This window comes from Nyctereutes procyonoides, unplaced genomic scaffold, assembly GCF_905146905.1.
Source record: "Nyctereutes procyonoides isolate TBG_1078 unplaced genomic scaffold, NYPRO_anot_genome, whole genome shotgun sequence".
In the NCBI taxonomy this organism is placed as follows: Eukaryota; Metazoa; Chordata; class Mammalia; order Carnivora; family Canidae; genus Nyctereutes; species Nyctereutes procyonoides.
In genome coordinates, this window is record NW_026575025.1 from 14,660,026 (window position 1) to 14,682,754 (window position 22,729).

Below are 22,729 nucleotides of genomic sequence, written 5' to 3' on the forward strand. Positions count from 1 at the left end.
CCTGGGGAGTAGAGAAGCCAAGAAGCCACCCCCATAGGGCTGGGGGGCAGCACGGTAAAGTCGGAAGTGTGTGAGATTTAGAGTCAGACTAACGTGGATTCAAATCCTACCTCTTCCTCTTCATACCAGGATCTGGATTTCTTAACCTCTCTGAGCTTCCGTGATCTTTCTCCACATAAATGTGGTGGTGATTTCACCTTCCTAAAGCAATCAAGAGATCAGCAGAGAAAGGAGGCACCACAGGCCTGACTTAGGATGTTTGCATGCACTATTCTTTCCTGCCCTTCGAAAGCCCCAGAGACTCCCAAACTGAAAGAATTTTCATAACTCTGTTGGTGGCAACACCCGACCTGAACTGATGCAAGGCATTCATAGTCCCTGCTTACTCCATGTGGAAAATCACACATTTTGCTGCAGAAATATTAATGTGTTTGATTCCAGGGGCTGACCAGGCCCTGGTCATGACATTACAAAATATACAAAAGGGTACCATGTTCACTTTGTGAAATCCAAACATTGTAGATTCTGAATTGTGCCTGGCCTCACAGATTCCAGGAAGAGATGGAGGACATGAAGTGGTTTTCTGTCCCTCCTCCAAAAAAGTAACTGTGTGGATCAGTCCTCCAAATTTAAGGCCAGAAAAATTGCCCTAACTTCCCCTCCCTCTTTCCCTCTACTCACCTTTCCTAATAGAAACCCTCCTCCAAAAAGAAGCTTGTGTATAAATTAATAAAGAAAAGGCAAGCAACAGAAAAATGGGCAAACAGCCAGAACAAGCACATCATGGAAAAGGAAACACCCAAGAGTCATAAACTTCTAGAAAGTACCCAGCCTCACCATCATTAGGCAAATGCAAAGTAAGGCCACAGGGAGATACTGTCTTAATATGCATTGGATTGTCTACGATTAAGACGTGGGGGTGATGCTGAGTGTTGAGAATGGAGGTGAGCAGGGACTCTGTACACTGCTGGGGGGAGCAAAGTCGGGACAACCACTTTATTATATGTGCTGCTGAAGCGAACACGCGACAACCACTTTAGAAAACATTTCCATAGTCGTGAGCCAGAAATTCCATTCCTGAGCCACAGACACACAGAGACACAGATACTGCTATGGGTTGAATTGAGTCTCACAAAAAAGGTATGTTAGAGTCCTAACCTCAGTGCCTAAGAATGTGACCTTACTTGGAGATAGGGTCTTCACAGAGGCAATCAAGGTAAAGTGAAGTCATTAGGGTGGGCTCTAGTCAACAGGACAGATATCCTCATGAAAAGGGGAAATGTGGACACAGGTGTGAGCACATAGGAAGAATGCTGTGTTAAGATAAAGGCAGAGATTGGACTGGAGTTCCTACAAGCCAAGGAATGGCAAAGAATGCCAGCAAAACACCAGAAGCTAGCAGAGAGGCCTGGAGCAGACGCTCCCTCACAGCCTGGGAAGGAAGGAACCAACTCTGCTGACATCCTAATCTTGAACTTTCAGCCTCCAGATCTTGAGACAACACATTTCTGTTGCTCACACAACAATCTTGGTACTGAGTTATGATAGCTCTAGAAAACGAAGTCACTTCTGCCTGTTAACAAAGGTTGCCTTAGTAAGAGGCAGGAGCTAGGGAGAGTCCATGGAAGCTTCCAGAAGGGAGAAGAGGGGTACTCTCAGGGTGCATGTACGAGCCCCTGCTTCACTTTCAGATGGCCAGACTCTGAACCTGCAAGTGCTTCCTGGGACCGTTTCATGACTCTGTTGACACGGCTGGACCGGAGACTGCCTGCACACATGCAAGTGGCTGGAAATGGACTGTAAGGATGTTCAAGAGGGGTGTAAAGCCCATCTAGAGTGTAAGAATGGAGAAGCTGGCACTCGAGTGTTCCCATTTTCCCTTGGAAGGGCTCAGAAACTTGCCTAGGGCCACAGAGGAGGCACTGGAGCCTGGAATCAGAGGCTCTCTTTCTGGACTCCACGTTCTCACAGCCACCCTGACAAATACTGATCAAAGCCAGCACGATGCCCATCTGCACACTCACCTTCATGTGATGAGAATGTGTTTCCGCATCTCTCTAGGGACTTGCAAACTCCCTCCTTCCAGAATGAAAGGTTGAGTTGTGTGAGGGCGCTGGGTGAGATTTCTTTTCATGTGGTTATCAGAACATTTTTACAATAAGGATGACAAATGTTTACAGCATGTGTGAATTTTCAGCTGGTGGGAGTGACAAGGAAAGATGGTGGAATTAAGCCCAGCCATTATTAGGATTTTAGGTAAGTCCCTGCCCCTTTGGGGGGCCTCAGTTTCTCCAAGCTAAAATGGGTCTACTGAGGCAGCTGGGGTCTGACTACTGGAATGGGAGGGAGCTCTTTGGCCTCTGATTGCTCCTGGTCTGAGGGGCCCCGCAGACTATACTTCCCTCCATCACAGCACGGCCCTCCCCTGTCCCTGCTACCTCCACCCACCTGACCCTGCCACTAGTGCATTGTTTCCCCAAATCAGGCAATTTAAGATCGGATATCAAATAGTACTCATTTGTGTTCTCCCTGTATATCAAATAAATGAATAAAATCTTTAAAAAATAAAAGGGGAAATGTGGACACATGTGTATGCACATAGTAAGAATGGATTTGTCTTTTTCCATTTCGTCAGGGCTCAGGTTTACAAGTCTGGGGTGGTGCTGCTCAGCTCTGAATACCCAACACTCTGTGCAAGGGGAGAGTGACCCAGGCTTGGATAGCAAGCTCTTTAATGTCACTTTGTTTTCAGTTTTTTGTTGATACGGACATATTCTATTTATTAAAGTAATATTTGTCGGAGATATGTGATGGTGATAGGTTTAAATAGACTAACTTAAGAGTGCCTGGGGGGCTCAGTCGGTTAAGCAGCTGCTTTCAGCTCAGGTCATGATCCTGGGGTCCTGGGTTTGAGCCCCATAGCGAGCGCCCTGCACTGTGAGGAGCCTGCTTCTCTCTCTGCCCCTCCCCCTACTTGTGCTCTCTCTCTCTCTCTCTCTCTCTCTTTCTCTCTCTCTCTTTCTCTCTCTCTCAAATAAATGAATAAAATCTTTAAAAAATAAACTTAGGTTTAAATGTGGAGTTTATCACAAGAGTTGTTAAATAATTGTATACACACAAAAGCAAATCTGATCACTAAAACTCTCCAAATATTTCCCATTTCCTGTGGGCTCATTACAAGCACCTGTGTGATGAATGTTCCCTGACATCTGCAGCCTGTCCACCTCCTCATCCCCCACTCTCCCTCTCCCGAGGCAATCTCCTCTAGCATGTCCCTCACCTATCCTCGCACTCCAGGGCCATCAGGCCCGTGTCCTCTCCACCTGAAAGATCCCTCTCCCCCATTTCTTGATCTCTTGGGATTCCAGACTAATCTCATCATTCACATCTCTGCTCAAATGCCTCCAAAGGCCTTACCTGCACCCTGTCCTACTCAGTCTTCTTTGCTATGCTTTATTTCCCTTGCCTCACATTTTCCTCTCTGATGTGACACTGTCTTAAAACATGCTTGCTCATTTCTCTATTTTCCCCACTAGAATAGAAGCTCGAGGATTTGTCCCATATCCTCAGTGGCCGAAAACGCTGCCCAACATGTAGCAGAGCTCAACAAATGAATGGCAGAAATTGCAAGTGGGGAGAGAAGTAGCCCTGGGAGCAGCGAAGAGTTGGACTGAGTTCCAACGTCTGAGGCGGGCAAGTTGGCAGCTGCCAGAGGTTCCACCTGAGGTGCTCACAGCTCGGCCTCATGAGTTCTGAGCCAGTTGGCTCCTACCGCTGAACCAGCAAAGAAAGCCAAGTCAGCGACTAAGCTTGTAGAAAGAGTGATGGAGTTATAACATCACCATCGAGAAATGGTGGTGATAATAACCAATTCAGGCCAGAAGCATTAATCATGTTACAACAAGCAGGTAAAGGTTTGAGGGGGGAGGAAAACGTTTATATATTCTCAAAGAATCTGCCTACAAGATACATATTTGTTACAAAGGAGAAAAAAATCACTTTACCTAGCAGACATCATCTTAGCCAAGCAACCAAAATTTGAACACCAAGATGGGCCCAGCTGACTCCATGTACCCCTTGATATGATACATTGAGAACACCAAGCACTTCTGTGCTATTCTTACCAAGGACACACCACTAATCATGAGGAATCATCGAACCAACCATGATCGGGGACGTTACACAGAATAACTGGACTATGGGGGCACCTGGGTGACTCAGTTGGTTAAGCATCTGCCTTTGGCTCTGGCCCTGATCTGGGGGTCTTGGGATCGAGCCCCACTTTGGGCTCCCTGCTCAGTAGGGAGCCTGCTTCTCCCTCTGCCTCTGCCTTTCCCCCTGCTGATGCTCTCTCTCTCTCTTAAATAAATAAATAAATAGATACAAAATAAATAAATAAATGAAATCTTTAGGGAAAAAAAAAAAGAATAACTGGACTATACTCTTCCAAAGATCAATGTCATAAAAGAGAAAGAAAGTCTGAGAAAATGTTCTAGATTAAAGGAAAATAAAGAGACATGAGAAGAAAGCATAGTACACCAACCAGAATTTTCTTTTGTCTTAAAGGACATTATTGGAACACCTGGCAAAATCTGAAAAAGGTCTGTGGGTTATCAATACAACATCTACGTTGTATTGATGTCAGCTATCTAATTTTGACACATGTTTTGTGGTTAGATGAATGTCCTTAAAAAAAAAAAGACTGGAGTATTTAGGAGAAAGAAACATTATGTCTATAGACCTACTCTCAAATGATTCAGGACCAAAGTAAGAGATAGACAAAAAAAAAAAAAAAAAAAAAAAAGGGTAGGCTGAGAAAATGTAAAGCAACTGTGGTAAAATGTTAACAGCTGGGGAATCTGAGTGAAGAGCATATGGAACTTGCAAATTCTCAGCCAGTCTGAAATTACATTGAAATAAAATGTTGGGGAGAAAAAGAAAAAACCTGAGAGGAAAAGAAGACAGACACCGAGGAAGGGATGGCCGTTGAGGTGTGTAGGCAGAGGGGGTGCCGGAAGCCAGCTCCTCACCTGCCAAGCTAACATCTAAGGACCCAGTCACCTGTGCTCACCTCAGACCACAGTGGACCACAGCCCGCAGCTGAGAGACCGCAGGACCCCCCCCCCCCCGCAGACTGGGCTGCCTACCCCTGCCCTGTGACCTTGGGCATGTCACCCCCCACTCTGCACCTCGAGTTTTGTCCTCTCACAAACAGGAGTAGTTGACTGGCAGCCCCCTGGGGTTTCTTCTAGCCCTGATACTGTCATGATATTTCTAGAATCCTATCTGGAGAGGGAGGCACATTTCTCCAAGGAGTTTAATGCATGTAGAGAGTGCCTTTACTTTAGTTGAGCTGATGGACGGAGGAAAAGATTCACTTTTGAATCTTCCTGAGCAGAGTGAGGGATGGGCACGGTTTCCCACCTCTTGGAAACCATGCCCCTGGCCCGGCCCAGCTCCCACACAGTCCTCCCAGACAAGGTGAGCACTCTACCAAAATTTATCCTAAAACATAGATCAAATCCTTCCTTTAAGCTCCATTTAGAAAGAGGCAGATGGGGACGGAGGGCTCGGTGACTAGAAAGTGACTCTGGTCTCAGTTCTGACAGCAACTGGCTGCATGGCTGGAGCTCTCTGAGCATCAATCAGTTTGAGCTTCCATCAAATGTACTTCTATAAAAGCCAAAGCTGTGCTTGGCTTTGTGCATAGCCATAAGGACACAGTGACTTCATTTCTGTGACTTCCCTAGCTCAGGACTCAGCAGGTGGCTTCCAAATTAGAAGTGGGGTGCTCAGGTGAGATCCCCAAGACACGCTGAGAAACTCCCAGCTCCTCACACAGCCCAAGGCCCCCAGCCCCATACATCAACTCTGTGGGCATCTATCTGCCTGCACAGCCCAGAGAGCCCAGGTCAGCTCTGCCATGATGGAATGGTTGGGGGAGGCCTGGCAACTATAGGATGGCCCTTCTAATGGGCCCCACCACCCCGTAATACAGGTGGGGGCCCAGGGGAAAGCAAGGGGATCACTCGCCCATGATGGGGTCCCTGTGAGTCTTCCAAGGGACCCCCGTGGCTTCTCCCTCAGCACCCCCATGCTGCCTCCCTGCTCAGGCTGGCCTTCCGGAGATTCCCTTGGCTGCCATTTTCTGGCAGAAGGCAGTCAGGCCACAGGTGTCTACAAAATGGTGGGCGGAAACTGGGGCTTCCCTCTGTTCTCTCTCTCCTGTCCCCGTGAGCTCCTGCCGCGGCTCCAGGCCCAGCAGCAGTCATGGCCACCTTTCAACACCCCCAAGGAGCCGCAGAGCTCCCCAAGTATTTCATAGGCAACATCCCATGAAGCCTCATCCCAGACCTGGGTGCTGAAGGTTGCTATCAACCCTGCTTTACAGCTGAGGAAACTGAGTCTCAAAGTGGATACACAGCCAGGACATGACTTCTGTCTCATGAGTAGCTTCAAGGCTTTTTGTTTTGTTTTGACCCAGGTTCCATGACAGCCCAGCTGACAGTGGGTGAGATGAGAAGTCTCCAGAGAATGGGGAGACCTTTCCTGAAGATATCTTGAGATATCTGGGGTCCGTGGCCCAAGCCCTGCCCATTTCCCAGGGCTAGGAAAGAACATGGATTAGGAGTCATCAGACCAAGCTAAAGATCTGTCAGCTGTGCATCTCTTAGCTGTGTGATCTAGGAAGTCATCTTACCTCTCTGAGCCTCAGCAGCCTCATCAGCAAAATGGAGGCAATAACTCATATTTCATACGGCTGCAATGAGGAGATAGATTTCTGAATTTGCAAAGTGCTGTCTGGGCGGCCATAACCTCTGTGATTGTGCAGCTCACCTCTTGAGATACATGGTTTATGTGCGTACTTTCTGTGTGCCGGTCACTGAGCTTGGCATTTTCATGAGTATTAGCTCGTCGAATGCTCCTCGCACAGCAGCAGAGGAGTCAGAAGGAAGAAAACAGGCAGGGCGGAGGGCCACCCCTTCCTGTAGCCAGCCCCTCTGGGCTTTCACCTTTGCCTCTCTGACCTCCAGGCTTCTGCTCAAATCAGTCCTGCCTGGAATGCTTTTCCCCCCTTTAACTTTTTATCTTGAAACTACAGACTCACAAGAAGTTGCAAAACAGCGCAGAGAAGTCCCACCTACCTATCACCCAGCTTCCCCGCCATAGTGACATTTTGTATAACTAACTAGAGTAAGTCACCAAAACCAGGAGGTTGATATTAGCGCAACACAACTAACTGATAGACATTTTACTCAGACCTCAGCAGTTTTTCACGCACTCATTTTTACAAATGTCGTGGCACCCTCCTTCTCTGTATGTCTAGCCCCTGAGATATTCGTGCACGCCTGTCTGGGAGGCCGCCCTGTGTCTCTGGGAGGCCCAAGAGCTCCCTCCTCAGACTTCTAGCTCCTGAAGGCAGCGTAGCCCTGTGATGGAGAATGTGGGTTTGGGAGCCCTACAGACATGGGTTTAAACTCCGCATTAGCCTGGAACAAAATTCATAACTTTCTGCCTTAATTGACCACCTGTAAAATGGGACGATTGCCCCAATGTAAGGTCAAGACAGGATCAGCTTAGCTGCTGTCAGAACAGTTTGTCCCCTCCAGTGCATGGTGATTATGGCTGTCATTGGATTGCACCTGTTGTCACAACTATCCCAGGCTGACCTTTGTGTGTTTTACTATTTTCCCTACAACACGTCAAGTGTCCAAGGGCAAACCTTCATATTTCACATCTCACTGTTGTACAGGGCCTGGCACACAGCAGGTGCTCAATAAATGATCGTAGATGGAGCTTTCTGCCAGGCAAGCTTTCCCTAGATTCATGGCATCTCTTCGGCTTTACCCTCACCCATTTCTGGCCTAGGTAGGTAAGTGCACAGCAGACCCCACGAGGGCTGGGCCTTGGTGAGAGCAGCCCCATTTGGCCCCATATGTCCATGAGAAGCCTTCCAGGGGACCCCAGGCCCTCAGAGACCCCTCCAGCTGCAAGTAGCTGGGGTAGATGCCTCAAATTTGGATGGAACCCTGAGGGCAGACAGCCGAAGACAAGCCAGGCCACTCTTCCCTGGGAAAGAGTGAGAGCTGCTAGTTGGGACACCTAAGCTGAAGTCCTGACACTTCCTACTTACAGACTTCAGACCAGTCTCTCAGGCTTCATAGCCTCTGCTTTCCTCATCTATACACTTGGGGTTGTCATGTGGGTAAACGAGCTTGTTCGTGCAAACTGCGTGTTAACCACTAAATCCTGTATTCACATATACAAAACCCTTTTCCTTGCTATGTAACATTTATAAGTTAACATTTTAAAGCACTGTTATATTCAGGCATTTTCCGATGCATTATCTAAATTAACTTTCATACCATGGTGAGGTGGGTTTGGTTTTTTTTTTTTTTTAAGATTTTATTTATTTGAGAGAGAGAACATGCACAAGCAAGGGAAGGGGTACAGGGAGAGGGAGAAGCAGACTCTTTGCTGAGAATGGTAGCCTCACACAGGGTTCCACCCCAGGACCCTGAGATCATGACCTGAGCCAAAGGCAGACTTTTAGCTGACTGAGCCCCCCAGGCACCCTAAAGTGGGTGTTTTTATTTGCAGCATCAGGCACACGGAAGCTAAGCAATGACCTAGGTCACATAGCCGGGGCTGAGAACCCAATTCTGCCTGCGGCCAGGGTCTATCACCCCACATGGCAGATGCCAGCTGGGGTTACCATGTTGTGTCCACCCATGGGCTGGTTTCTAATAGCTGCATCTCTCCTGCCCTGCTCCACAAACGATAAAGCCTTGAGGCACCAACATAGACTACAAGGATTTTTTGGCTGGGTCTTTCATGTTCATTTTGCCCATTTTTCCAGCAAAGGAACTAGGGCCAGAGAAAAGAATGAGCCTGTCCAAGATTACTTAGCAATCAAGAGCCAGAGTGAGTTCTAAGAATCTACCGCCACCTCATCCTTCCTCTGGGCTCCTCCTTCCATGCTGCAGGGACTCGATTCCAAGAACTATTGGGAGATGTGAATCTGGGCACCATCGTGACTTCAAGGCTCAGCAGAAATCCAGGGGGCTGCCCAGGGGGCCTGGAGACAGCCTGATATGGGGTCCCTGTGCCCCTGAGAAGGTGACCAGAAGGCTCCCCCCGGCTGTGTCTAGTGAGAGGAACAGATCATCTATCCCCATTGTCATTTCTCTGGATCAATGCTTCCAAAGTGTGAGGCATGTACCCAAGGTTTGAAAAATGATTTAGGAGGTCACTGACATGGTTTACATTAGCTGTATGAAGGAATTAGTGCCCTATAGTTCTCTTTCAGCTTTTCTGATTACTTGGAGGAGAAAGTCTCCCAGGGCACTCGTCCTTAATGCCTGACATCTAGAAACCCTCCCGTCTGAGCAAAGGAAAAGCAGTAACACATCTGAATCTCATGACATTGTTTTGTTTCCATGATGTTTATTTTCACCATGAAAGTGATTTACATCGGCTTTTTCTTTAAGGGAGCAGCATAAAGTTTCTTCTAAAAATGAATGTATTTACACTTTAAAACATCAATTAAGAGTATTAAGTGAATTGTCAAATAGATGGCAGCTTTCGCAAACACTGGGAAGGGGCAGGAACCAGGGCCCCCAGGAAGTGCTGCTCTAACTCTGGTCACCCTGGCCCTGGGGCGGGGTGGGCCTGGGCGTGGGGGGATAGGAGGCAGTGCTGAGGGTGGGAGGGAGGGTTGGAGGACACAGTGAGTAGACTGGAGATGGGCTTGGGGATGCCAGTCCCACCAGGGTCTGCTCAGTGCAGGGCTGAGCATCCGCACGGGTGGCAATTGGTGGTTTCATGGTTGTTGAGCTGGCCTGGTCCAAAGCCTCAGTTGGGGCCACCTGCTTAAGCCCTCCGTGTCCCCAGGAATACGGTTGGTTCTTCAGCCTTGGAATCCAACAGCTTTAACACTTTAATTCCTGAGCTTTCTTTTCAGACAGGGAGGCTGACTCAGAGTGGGCCTTGATAAACACAGACCGAATGAGTGCGTGTGGACAGGGTTTCTTACTCCTTCTAGATCCATCTGTAATAACTCACATTACCCTAAGAGCTTCCTCGTCCCACATCACCACTGCGGTGAATGCCAAGTGAATGCCCCCACCAGCCATTGACCAGTGACCAGAGAGCCAGACTAAGCCTGGAGAAATACACGAATGCCGGTCATATATTATTTATCCGTCTGTCAGTTGCAGTCTTGCCAGCAGAGAAAGAAGTGAAGGGAGAGAAGAGAATTGCTAACATTTGTTTCATTTGATCCAATCAAGTGGTGAAGCCCTCTGGGTTCTGGGGCAGACACTGAGAATCAGGTTCATAAAACTGGGTCCAGAGGTCGTGGGTTGAGGGACCAGCCCAAGCAGAGGGCAGAGGCTACTGAAGAGCACACTGCACACCCATCAGCAGCACAGGAGAGTCACATCTTACATTTCAGCAGAACATTAAAAAAGCTGACCTCATTTCAGTCCATTAAGACAGAGACACTCCCATCTGCTGGGGATAATCCAAGTTACCTGCTATGGGACAATCCTTTCCTCCTCGGTAAGTGGCTTTGAAGCCCAGACAGATTAGAATTTTAAAAATAAAGATGGCGGCAGTACATGAAAACCCATAGTAATTCTACATCTATGCTAAGTGTCAGCTGGATCAGTTGCTGTGTGTTGGTGCATGAAGTCCCATATTTGTGGTTTAACAACACTTGGGTGTTAGTATTTCTAATGTGTGTGACCGAGTAATTGACTTCAGTTAAAATTTTAAGTCAAAAATTTAAGAGAATGTGGCAGTGTCTGTAAACTCTATTAGAATATTTAAGAGAACTTAATATTCACTTTAAAAGTCAGTTTTTAGATCGGAAAGTATCCTCTGAAATCCCCTGAAATGGTTTGTTTCTTATTGGTATTTGAAGCAATTATAAGAGAATCAATTCATTAAATTTGTAGATGCTGCTTAGATGATCTAAGGCAGCGCTATCCGATAGAAACATAAAGCAAGGCACATATATCATTTACAATTTTCTACTGGCCACATATTTTACAAGTTAAAAAAGAATAGATAAACTTAATTGTAATTATAAAATGCATTTAACTCAACCTATGCAAAATATCATTTCAACACATAATTCATGAACGGGTTATTAATGAGATACCTTATGTTCTTTTTTTGAACACATCTGCAAGATCTGTTCTAGATGTTACCTTTCCAACACTTCTCCACTCAGATTACCATGTTTCAAATGCATATTCTGGTGAATGCTGTATGGGACATCACAGATCTAAGGGCACTTAATTAGCTGCATTCGTGAGTGGTATTTATTATTTAAGGAAGCTTATTCCATTTGACCTGATTTGATGAAATATTCACCAAAGGCTTCCTGAAAGTCACTGTTAAAAATTACTGGATTTATAAATAAAATGAATTTGGGATACTGAATTTACTAGTGAAGGAAAAAAATCAGATTTTTAAGAATTTCTTTTTAAGACAAATTTTTTTTAAGTAGTCACAAATGGCCTTTTGAGTACATGACGAGGGCAGCCCCCAAGGCCCTCCCTGACCTTGGTCCAGATAGAATAGAGGTCACCAACCTCAGCACAGCCCTTGGCGGAAAGGCCTGGTTATTTGTTACTACTTCACACACAGAATGTCAGAGCTGACTGAGGCTTTAGGGATTTTCTGCCCAAAGCACCCCATTTCACTGGCGCAAAACCAGATCAGAGGAGAATGCATGGTGAGTTAGAGGCTGAGCCCAAGCAATACCCCAATCTCCTGACCCCACCCAATCCTCCCCAATTGGGCTTCAAATTCATTCTCTCTGCCTCTTTCTCCCCAGTTGGCTGATTAGGAAACTGAGGCACAAAACTGGAGGGTAGGTGGACAAACTGGTCCTGGACCCAGGCCTCCAGGGAGCACAAGCAGAATTAGAAAGTGCTCATTCAACAGCACACACCCAGGCCCAAGGAGAGAAGAGCCCAGAGGAATAGCTGCCTGAGGCCCAGGATGGAGCCTGGCGCTGGGACTGCAAAGGAGAGCAGGTTAGGGGAGACCTGCCGAACCCCGAAGAGCCATGGCCAGGCCTGCCAGGGCCTCAGGGGGCCAACCTCCACCCGCCTGTGGTCCCAGAGCATAGCCTGATACCCCTGCCAGGACTTCTCTCCGAGTGAAGGCCCTAGATCTCCCTCCCGGGCCTCATTCTCCGAGCTCCCCTAATTCCGTGTTTGTTGTTTTTCTTTCTCTCCTTGGACATCTTAACTTCCTCTTCCCAACCTGATCTGCCCCACACACTGATTTTGCCAAGGAGAACCTCACAAGTAGATCTGAGTCTATGGCACTGCCTCGGGCTCAGTTGTGCTGGGGTTTGGCTTCTGCTGGGGGAGGGAAGAACTGCTTGGGTAGGCCAGGGGGAACGGCGTCCCCTCCTCGGCTAGCTCTAGCCTTTCCCACCCACTCTTGGGCTTTGTCGCACGGTTTCCTTCTGCCTGCAATGCCCGCCTGCCAGGCCATAGCCCTCGGCAGTAGGACACACACCACTGGGGAGCCTACGGAGGCTTTAAGGAAGCAGCATTTACAGCTTCTATATCTCATGGCAGGGGATGCCTGGGTGGCTCAGTGATTGAGGTCTGCCTTTGGCTCAGGTCGTGATCCTAGAGTCCCGGGATCCAGGCCCTCACGGGGCTCCCTGCAAGGAGCCTGCTTCTCCCTCTGCCTCGCCCTCTCTCATGAATGAATGAATGAATGAATGAATAAATAAATAAACAAATTTAAAAAGATTTCATGGCAGGGAAACTATTCCCTGCTCGAAGTCCAATCAGTCCTCCTGGAAAGTCAAGAAGAAAATGCCAATTGGGGGCTGGGGTGTCTTTATCACTGCCCCCCCCCCCCCCCCCCGCCATCTCCATCTCCCCTTCCACAGAGAGCACAAGTGTAGGCTTCAGGCTCAAGGGCTTTTGCATTTCTTTTAACTTTTTGCTGGCACGGAATTGAAATTGGTTTCCATCCCCATTTATCTTTATGCGTACCTTCATCTTTTATTTATGACACATGATATCGGTTTTCCCCTTATGATAGTGACATAAAGTTTCCTTTCAAAACTAAACTTGTATTAGTAACAAGTGAGGCTATTGAGTATAAATGCAGCTTTAGGAACATTAAGTAAATATCTGTACTGGGAGTGGAGTGGAGTGGGCCGGTGAGGGGTGTTGGGAGGGGGCAAAAGGACTCGAGTGTAGGGACCTTGGCTCCGGGAGCCCCTTCATCTCACCCTCCTCCTGAGCTCTTGCTGGGGCCCTGAGGACCACTTGCTGTCAGAAGCCACTCAGAGCCAGATCCCTTGGGGTCCTGGGGTTGGCCAGCCAACCTCCTGGTCCCAGACTTCATTCTGAGCCGAGGCCAGTGGTTGGGTGTCATGGGAAAGGACGGAGGGTGGCGTGATAGAAATGGGGAAGGAGGGACTTCCTTCTCTGACCATCTGTCTTAGCTCAGAGGCAGAAGGTGGCTGATCTCCAGATGCTCCTGGTAGAGCAAGAAAAGCCAAGTTACCCGCACGGAGCCAAAGGCACACACTTTCCCGCTCCCAGAGCTAAACAGCTTTCCCTGAACCAATGTGAGGTCAGGAACACGTACCTCTACATAGAGAGGGAGAAAAGAGCTGCCCCCATCCCCAAATAACTCCCCAGTTCTCCTAGTGGGCTTGGATGCCTCTCCTGATGGGGCCTCCCTAGGTCTCCTTCTGAAAGCAAAGTGAAAGCACTTGGGATCCCTACTGCCAGGTGGGCTCAGACTCCCTGGCCTAGAATTCTGTTTCCATGCATCTCCTCCTCCCCCGAAACATGAGGTCCCAACAGAGGCATGATGGACCCCTGCCCAGTTTCTGCCAGTTAGGACACTACATGCAGCAGAGGCCAACAGCATCTGATGGGCATAGCTAGCCCCCAAACTTTCTGGCTACCTGATGCCCCAGCCTGGATTTCGAAGTGCTTTGGCACTCAGGGAGAGCTCAGGATGGGGGAGGAAGAGCTTTCCCATTCATTTGTCCCATAAACTACCCTTACGGGCTGCACCAGAGAGACCAGCTATCCTCATCTCCCGTTCCTTCCCCAAGTTCTGTTTCTGGACAGTTCTACCATGAGCGGTAGAAGCCTGGTGAGTCCAGAGCCTCAGTTTTGAGGTTGAGAATACAATCATCCGTGGTCTCACCTTTCTGGAAGGCAAACTACTCCTTACTGAGAGTTGCCAAGAAATAGGGATGAGGGAGTTCCTGAACCTATGGTAGGAGGAGTCACCCTCCTCAGACCCTGGGAGGCGGCTCAGGGGACACCAGGCATGCTGCCCACATCCTTTCATGCCTGGGAGTCTTCTAGCACCATCCGGGCACAGCCCTGACCCCTCAAAAGGGGGTTCCTGGACCCTCTCCAGGTCCCAGCTCTGGCCTCCCTGGGACAGTCTTGGGTAAAAGGCTCTAGAAAGATGAGTGAGAAAATGACCAGAAAGAGGATCAAGAGGCCAGGAGCCAGGACCTCCAGCATGAGTGGTGGGAGGTGGGGAAAGAGGCCTTACCTGAGAGGGCTGCTGTGAGCAATCCAACAATCGCAGAGAAGAGCCACATGTCTGGTGCCATCTCTGACCGCTACGTGTGCCTGCCAGAGGGAAGAACCATCCTGGGGCCGGCAGGTGGATGTGGCTGCTGTGTGTTCCTCGAACCTGCTCGGACCTTAGCTGCTCCCGTTTATAACCTTCTCTCTGCAAGAGAGTGCTCCTTTGCACGCATGCGACCAAACCCAGCCTGTGAGTGTCTCTCACGTTTCTGTGCTCTACTTGTGGTTTTGGTCTCCAGGAAGCCAGGCTGGTATCATAGGGGCTGAGAGGGAGAGCCTGGCTGCCTCTGCTGTGAGCCCACCCAGCCTGGTTGAACCCCAGGAGTCACAGAAACACACACACACACACACTTTCTCTAAGTGTCTCCTAAGGAAAAGGGAAGTGAGGGCATGCTTTCTTTCTGGAGACCTGATATATAGTAGATGTTCAACCAACACATGTGGGAAGAATGGATGCCTGACCCACAGCCTGTCCCAGGCCACAGAATCCAGATCTTCTGGGATAAAATCCCAAGACTTACTTTGTCCTTGGGTGTGTTTATGGCTGGGAAGAAGGAGGGTGTGGTCTTGCACTTGCTTCAGTTTCCTCTCAGAGATTCAAGTGAAGAAGGGTCTGAGACATGGTGTGCACCCCATCTCCTTACAGGGTGGAGGTGTCCTCTGCGATGGTGCAGGTGGCTCCAGTACCTGCCCCCCACCTGTGGGCACTGGGCTGGGTGTCTATTCCTCAGGGAGAGAGAGGCATGGGATCTGGCCCAGGAAGGACAAGCAGGGTTTCAACAGGCAGAGAGGGGGAAGGCCTCCGGAAGGGTCAGCAGGAACAGCAAGAGGGCTATTCCCAGTCCCAAGGGCCAGGGCTGCTTGGGAAACTCTGAGTTGTTCAGCTTGTCTGCAGTGGATGCTGTGGGAAGGGGACAGGGATTTAGAGTGGGTTTTTTTTTAAGATTTGATTTATTTATTTTAGAGAGAGAGGGAGAGCTTGAGTCAGGGAAAGGGCAAAGGGAGGGGGAGAGAGAATCCCCAGCAGACTCTGCACCAAGTGTGGAGCCTGAGTTAGGGCTCAATCTCATGACCCCAAGATCATGACCTGAGCTAAAACCAAGAGTTGGATGCTCACCCGACTGAGCCCCCAGGAGCCCCAGGGACCTGGTGTGTTTCATTCACCGCTGCACTCCCTGTGTGGCACAAGGTAGTTGCAGAATAAATGCTGTTGAGTGACTGAAGGAGCAGAGAACGTTCTTTGGTGGTTTAAGCAGAATCCTTGGAGAAATGGAGTCCAGAGGAAACTGGCTCCATCCTGGCCCTTTGTCGTGTGACCTTATCTCCTGCCTGATGCTTCCTTTCTCTCTGTTTGCCTTCATTCCCCCATCTGTGGAATGGAGAGGACTTCTCCACTGGGTCCCCATCCAAGGGGGCATCGGTTGCAGGTTTGGGAGCCACAGAGAGCCAGGCCCCCTCCTCCATGAACCCTGCCTAGACCTGTGAGCTGGACCGGACTGTGGCTGCCCCCTGGTGGAAGGCCCCTGGTAGCACAGGCGGTGAATAGGGGGCCTTCATCCCCTGGGTTCACTTCCATTCAACTGACACTTAGGGAGACTTTGGTGTGGGAAACTCTGGAATGGGCTAGGTGGAAGATAAAGATGGGAAACCATATCCCTGCCCTCAAGGAGCATGGAGTTCACAAACTCAGGTGACCAAAGCACAGGCCAGGGTACGATGGACCCAGGAGAGGTGTCCTACTGCTGGGCAACATCCTGAGAGAAACACATCTGAATGGGCTGGAGGGGATGGCTAGACTTCTATTTCTGACAATATGGTAAGCAGCAGATGCTGAAAGTTCTCCTGATACAAAACACCAAAAAAGGGGTAGGGGGATAAAAACATTTATAAATATCTTTAGAAATGCAAAGCTGAGGAGCATCTGGGTGGCTCAGGGGCTGAGCGTCTGCCTTCTGCTCCGGTTGTGATCCTGGGGTCCTGGGATGGAGCCCCATGTCGAGCTCCTGCTCAACAGGGAGTCTGCTTCTCCCTCTACCCCTCCACCCTACTTGTGCTGTCTCTCTCTCTCTCGCTCTCACTCTCTCTCTCTCTCTCAAATAAAAAAAAGAGACAGAGAGAGAGATCATTGAGAGCAGAAGCAAACGTTCCCCTGAGGTACCTGCTGATCCCAGGTGGCCAAAAAGTTCAGTTTAATGGGACAAAACCTAGCGCCTGAGCAAAGCAAAATCAGAAACCTACCCCCTAAAGCAAAACAATGAAAAACAAGACTCACAGTGAATGAACTAGGGAAGAAAAACCTCTCCAAGGGCTCTGACAGAGAATGTGCTTGGCTCAGCATTGACTCTGAGTGGAAAAAAAAGAAATGCCAAACCTGAATGCTCCTAACCTCAAGGCCACCGGCAACTGGGGCTGAGAGGGAATTCACAGGACCTGTGAGGCAGAAACACCACCACAAACAAATAAACAAAGAGCAGGAGGATTTAAAGCAGATAGTAGTTCCTGGGGCACTTGGCAGAAACAAATGCAAAAATTCTCTCTGAAGGGAAGCCATCTGGCCCTTTTGTGTTCTGGGAGGTTTCTGATGACTGCTTCAATTTCCTCCCTGGTTATCGGCCTGTTCAAGCTTGCCATTTGCAACAACATGGATGGACCTAGAGGGTGTTAAGCTAAGTGAAAGAAGTCAGACACAGAAAGACAGATACTTAGATGTGGAATCTAAAAACCAAACCAAACCAAACTCATGGATCTGGAGAACAGAGTAGTGGTTGCTGGGGGTGGGGAGGGCAGCTGAGGGTGGATGGGCACAATGAATGAAGGGGCTTGAGAAGTATAGACTCCAGTTGTGAAATGTGCAGGTGATATGGATGTGGTGCACAACAGGGTGACCACAACAGTCAGTGGTATTGTGGTGCAGATTTGAAGGTTGCCAGGAGGGTGGATCTTGGATGTTCTCGTCATAAGGAAAATAAAAAAAATTTTTGTAACAGCAGATGACCAGAGGTACTTTCACATCTCTGCCCCCACAGGAGGGCTTCTATTTCTAGTTAGTAACTGCCTATGCCCTTGTTGATGGAAACCAGACTTGAGTTTTCCTCCTCCGTCAATGGCAGCTCCATGGAAGCCAGAGGTATGAACGAGTTTAGAGAGAAACATGAACACAACAGAGGTCAGGGTCATCTGTTTCTTTCTTTCTTTCTTTCTTTCTTTCTTTCTTTCTTTCTTTCTTTCTTTCTTTCTTTCTTTCTTTCTTCTTTCTTTCTTTTCTTTCTCCATGAGAGACACAGACTGAGAGAGAGGCAGAGACACAGGCGGAGGGAGAAGCAGACTTTATGCAGGGAGCCCAATGTGGGACTTGATCCCGGGACTGCGGGATCATACTCTGGGCTGAAGGCAGACACTAAACTGCTGAGCCACCCAGGCATCCCCTGTTCTTATTTCTTTGCACCTTCTGGACCTGTTTGGGCCTGAAGCTATTGTGTACAGTGAATCCCTTACAACCTGGTGTATGTAATACCCAGCTTATGACTAGCTCTTAGATCACCCAGTCTTTGGTGACCCATCATCAGGCACAAGTCTCCATGTAGCCAGCAGGAGATGGTTTTCAAATGACAAGTGGTTCTTTGCTATAGGAGTCATAGATTTACTCCAGGGCTTTGCTTTTCCCCCTTTAGAGCCTTCCAGATACTCCACACAGCATCCTCATTTTTTTTTAAAGATTTTTTATTTATTCATTTGAGAGAGAGAGAGTATGAACAGGAGGAGGGGCAGAGGGAGACGGAGAAGCAGGCTTCCCACTGAGCAGGAAGCCTGATGCGGGGCTCAATTCCAATACCCTGAGATTAGGACAGAGCCAAAGGCAAAGGTTTAACTAATTGAGCCTCCCCCAGGCACCCCCCACATAGCATCCTTATTCATCTTGGCATCTTTGGCATGATTGGACTTTGCAGGTCTTATGATCAGGTTAGCACAGCGGTCTGCATCATGCCTAGAACTGCCATAGAGCCTTCTCTTGCTCTGGGCTCCACTCAGAACTGGCAGCCCCTCAAGTCACATGAAAAATGGGTCAGAACAGAATTGCTAAGGATAGTCTATGCTCCAAATTCTAAACAAATCTACTGTGTACTGTGCCCTGTTCTTGGTAGGAGGGGATGCAAGGTTCAAAGTCTTGCTCTTTGCCATAGAGGCAGTATCCTGGCATGCTCTAGACCTTTGGATACCTAAAATCTTCTCCAACATGGCAGCCACCTAAATCTTTGTGGGGTGTGTGTCCCTCCTTTTAGCACACAGAGAGCAGCAGTTCTCAACCTTGTTGGTCTCAAGCCTCCTTTATATTCTTAAAAATTATCAAGACCCAAAGAACTTTTGTTTACATGGGCTGTACCTATTGATACTTACCATATTAGAAATTAAGTTGACACATTTTATTTTTTTTAAGATTGTATTTATTTATTCATGATAGAGAGAGAGAGAGAGAGAGAGAGAGAGGCAGAGACACAGACAGAGGGAGAAGCAGGCTCCATGCCAAGGGAACCCAACTCGGGACATGGCAGTGCTAAACCGTGGAGCCACCTTGGCTGCCCAAAATTGACACATTTTAAACATTTATTTAATTCATTTAAAAATAACAACAGTGAATTTATAATATGTCATTGTAAATAACATTTTTGATGAAAAGTTAGTATATATTCCTAACCAAAAGATTATTGGGAAAAGTAGCATGGTTTTACATGTTTTCAAATCTCTTTAATGTCTGACTTTATAGAAGACACTTGGGTTCTCTTATCAGCTTCATTTAATCTGTTGAGATGTGTTGTTTTGGTCAAAGGCTATGAACAAAAATCTGTCCTCATAATAACCAATTGGAAAAAGGAGGAGATTTTTTTTTTACCTTTTTTAGATAATTTTAGATATTCTTCTCTGATACTGCAACAATATTTGACAAGTGATGTTTTCTAAAGGTCAGCTGCAGTGTGAGATCTGAAATTTTATCAATTAACTTTAATTAACTGTTAAATTAAAATCCACTGGCCTATCTTGCACTTTGAATAGATCTTTTATCCATGCATGGTTCTGTATTAACATATATCAGTCATTCTGGAACATACTGGCTCACAAAAATTATGCAGATCTCCCAAATGTTGATATATTTCATTATATAGTATCAAAAAATCACATTCACTAATATCATCTATGATATCATCAGGAAACCTTAAGTCCTTGGAAGCTGTCAAGAGCATGGTGGCAGATAAGAGTCTTTCTAAAATTAAAATTTTCACTTAAAAGCTCCAATTTCATCACTGGCAGCAAATACTGTCATGTGTTTCCTTTGAAACGACAGGTTTCCTTTGCTTGGTTTCAAAACTTTTTCTGCCAAATTCTCCAGTCTGAATAACCATAGTTTTCAAGTAAAGATGGTGTTCCATGAAAAAAATCCCAATGACACAGCCTGGTGGTGACCGTGGCGTGGTGGGACTCAGCGAAAGAGTGCTATGCTATTTTCATCCTATCACATACACAGAATACTAAAAAATTAGGGGTGCCTGCGTGGCTTGTTTGGTTGGGCGTCTGGCTTCCGCTCAGGTCATGATCTTAGGGTCACGGGATCAAGCCTCACATCAGTCTTCCTGCTTGGCGAGGAGTCTGCTTCTCCCTCTACCTGCCCCTTACCCTGCTCGTGCTCTCTCTCTTTCTCTCTCTGTCAAATAAATAAATAAAATCTTTAAAAACAATTTTTTTTAAAGAATACTAAAAAAATTGGGCAGCCTGGGTGGCTCAGCGGTTTAGCACTGCCTTCAGCCCAGGGCCTGATCCTGGAAATCCGGGATTGAGTCCCATGTCGGGCTCCCTGCATGGAGCCTGCTTCTCCCTCTGCCTGTGTCTCTGCCTCTCTCTCTCTCTCTCTCTCTCTCTGTCTCTCATTAATAAAACTTAAAAAAAAAAGAATACTAAAAAATTGTGCATCTAATTGTGATCTAATAATGTTAATGATTTTAACTGTTTCATTGAGAACATTCTTAGGTAAAACTCACATTTTCTTCCCTGCTTATACTCTGAGCAGAGGGTGGAAGAATGCTGTGGCTTCTAGGACAATTTCATGTCCCTGCAGATTTACTCATTATGGCTTTTGTACCAGCAAACTATGTCAGTAAAAAGGCACATGATGTCTTCATTTAGTATGAAAATAGTTTTGACCTCCTAGATCACAGAAATGGTCTTGGAGACCCACAGGGCACCCATGGGCCTTTGAAAACCCCTGGTTCACAGGGAAGGGCTGAGGGTCTCAAGAGCTGAAACCTCGAACACCCGGAAATCCTAGCTCTTCTCTGAAGCATTGCCTGAGCCATATAATCCTTCTTCAAGGGGAGCCTGGGTGGTACAGTCAGTTGAGTGTCTGTCTCCTGGTGTTGGCTCAGGTCCTGGTCTCAGGGTTTTGGGATTGAGCCCCCACATCAGGCTCCACACTTAGTGCAGAGTCTTCTTGAGTCTCTCTCTCTCCCTCTGCCCCACCCCTCTGCTCTCTCTCTCTCTCTCTCTCTCTCTCTCTCTCTCTCTCTCTCGTAAATAAATCAATCTTAAAAAGCAAACAAACAAACAAATAAAGCCCTCTTCAGGGGGGCCGCCCTGTGGACATTTGGCAATAGGGATGTGCTGCCCAGTTGTCTCTTCTCTCCCATGGGCAGGATTTCAAGGCCTTTCCTCCCCTCTGATTGCTACCCGCTGGACCCAATAGTCTATTAAAATCAGCCTGAAGTTGAGCAGAAGGATACCCTCAATACCAAATTTGATCTTTGTGTAACAGTGCCTTAGAACCACATTAGAGCAACTCTGGGAATTTAGGAAAAGAAAACAAATCAGTATAATCCCATCACCTTGACAACCACTGTTCTATTGTGGCCTCAGGTGACCCAAACAATGTTGACTCATCCCGAATCTGTTAATAAAATCCCCAAGGTTTCTTGTTGTTGTTTTTGTTTGTTTGTTTGTTTGTTTGTTTTGTCCTACTACGACTGAGCCATGTCATTTTGGCCCTTTCCACGTGTGGCCGAGTGTGCCATGGAGAGGGCCTGACATTTAGATCTATCCACTGTCCTGTGGACATCTTTTGGTGTCTGGAGTCCACTGGCCAAAGTTTTTAACTAACTTTTCAGCTTTGGGTGAAAAGTGCAGAGAAATCACAATCATCTGACATCAGTGACCACTTTCATAAATTCTCCTGTGGCAATTTGAATCTTGCATTAGAACATTTGATGTTGAAACACGCTCACTGATGAGGTAAGATCTTCCCGATTAGTTTCCTGTGGCTGCTGTTAACAAATCTGGTGACAGATGACAGAAATGTATTCTCCCACAATTCACAAGGCCAGAAGTCTGACATCAAGATGTGAGGAGGGACACACTTCCTGCAGAGGCCCTCACAAAGCCTGTCCTTTACCCCTACCCTCATGTCTCATGGAGACCCCAGTTCCTTGGCACTCCTTCATTTGCAGCCACATCATCTGCTCTCCACTTCTGTCTTCCCTTCTATGTGGCTCTGTGTCCTTGCCCTCTGCCTTGCTCTTATGAGAACACTTGTCTATGGCATTAAGGGCCCACCAGGATAATCCAGGATAAGCACCTCCTCTCATGACCCTTAATTTAATGGCATCTCTTATCATATCAGGTAACAATCATAGGTTCCAGGGATTAGGATATGGATGTATCTTTTTGGGGGTTACTATGCAGCCCACTATACCCTTCCCCAGCAAACATTTGTCTAACAGTGGTTTTCTGCCTGCAGGGGATATTTGGTAATGTCTGATGACATTTTGATTGTTACAACATAGGGGAAGGAGTACAGCTAGTATCTTGTGAACAGAGGCCAGGGATGCTGCTAGCTACCCTATGATGCACAGGACAGCCCTCGCAACAAAGAAGCATCTGGTCTGAAGCGTCAATAGTGCCAAGGTTGAGAAACTCTGATTTATAGTAAATTATGATTATATCATACTCTATCTAAAAAGCCTTCACTGTCATCTCCATATCTCATTTCAACTTGGTTTTTCATTTTAGCCTTTATCATATGTGACAATAAATGTGCCGTGTTCTCGTCTGTTCTGTTTTATTCCCTTCTCTTCTTTTGC

At 47.4% G+C, this 22,729-nt stretch overlaps 1 protein-coding gene across 1 annotated transcript in view; it reads right to left on the reverse strand.

Moving 5' to 3' along the window:
• CD6 (CD6 molecule) overlaps positions 1–14,632 on the reverse strand; it is a 39,761-nt gene extending 25,129 nt beyond the window's left edge. Inside the window, exon 1 of the mRNA XM_055315164.1 lies at positions 14,572–14,632. Within this exon, the coding sequence (XP_055171139.1) occupies positions 14,572–14,632 (61 nt within the window). The remainder of the gene's footprint in view (positions 1–14,571) is intronic.
• Positions 14,633–22,729: the final 8,097 nt, after the last annotated feature.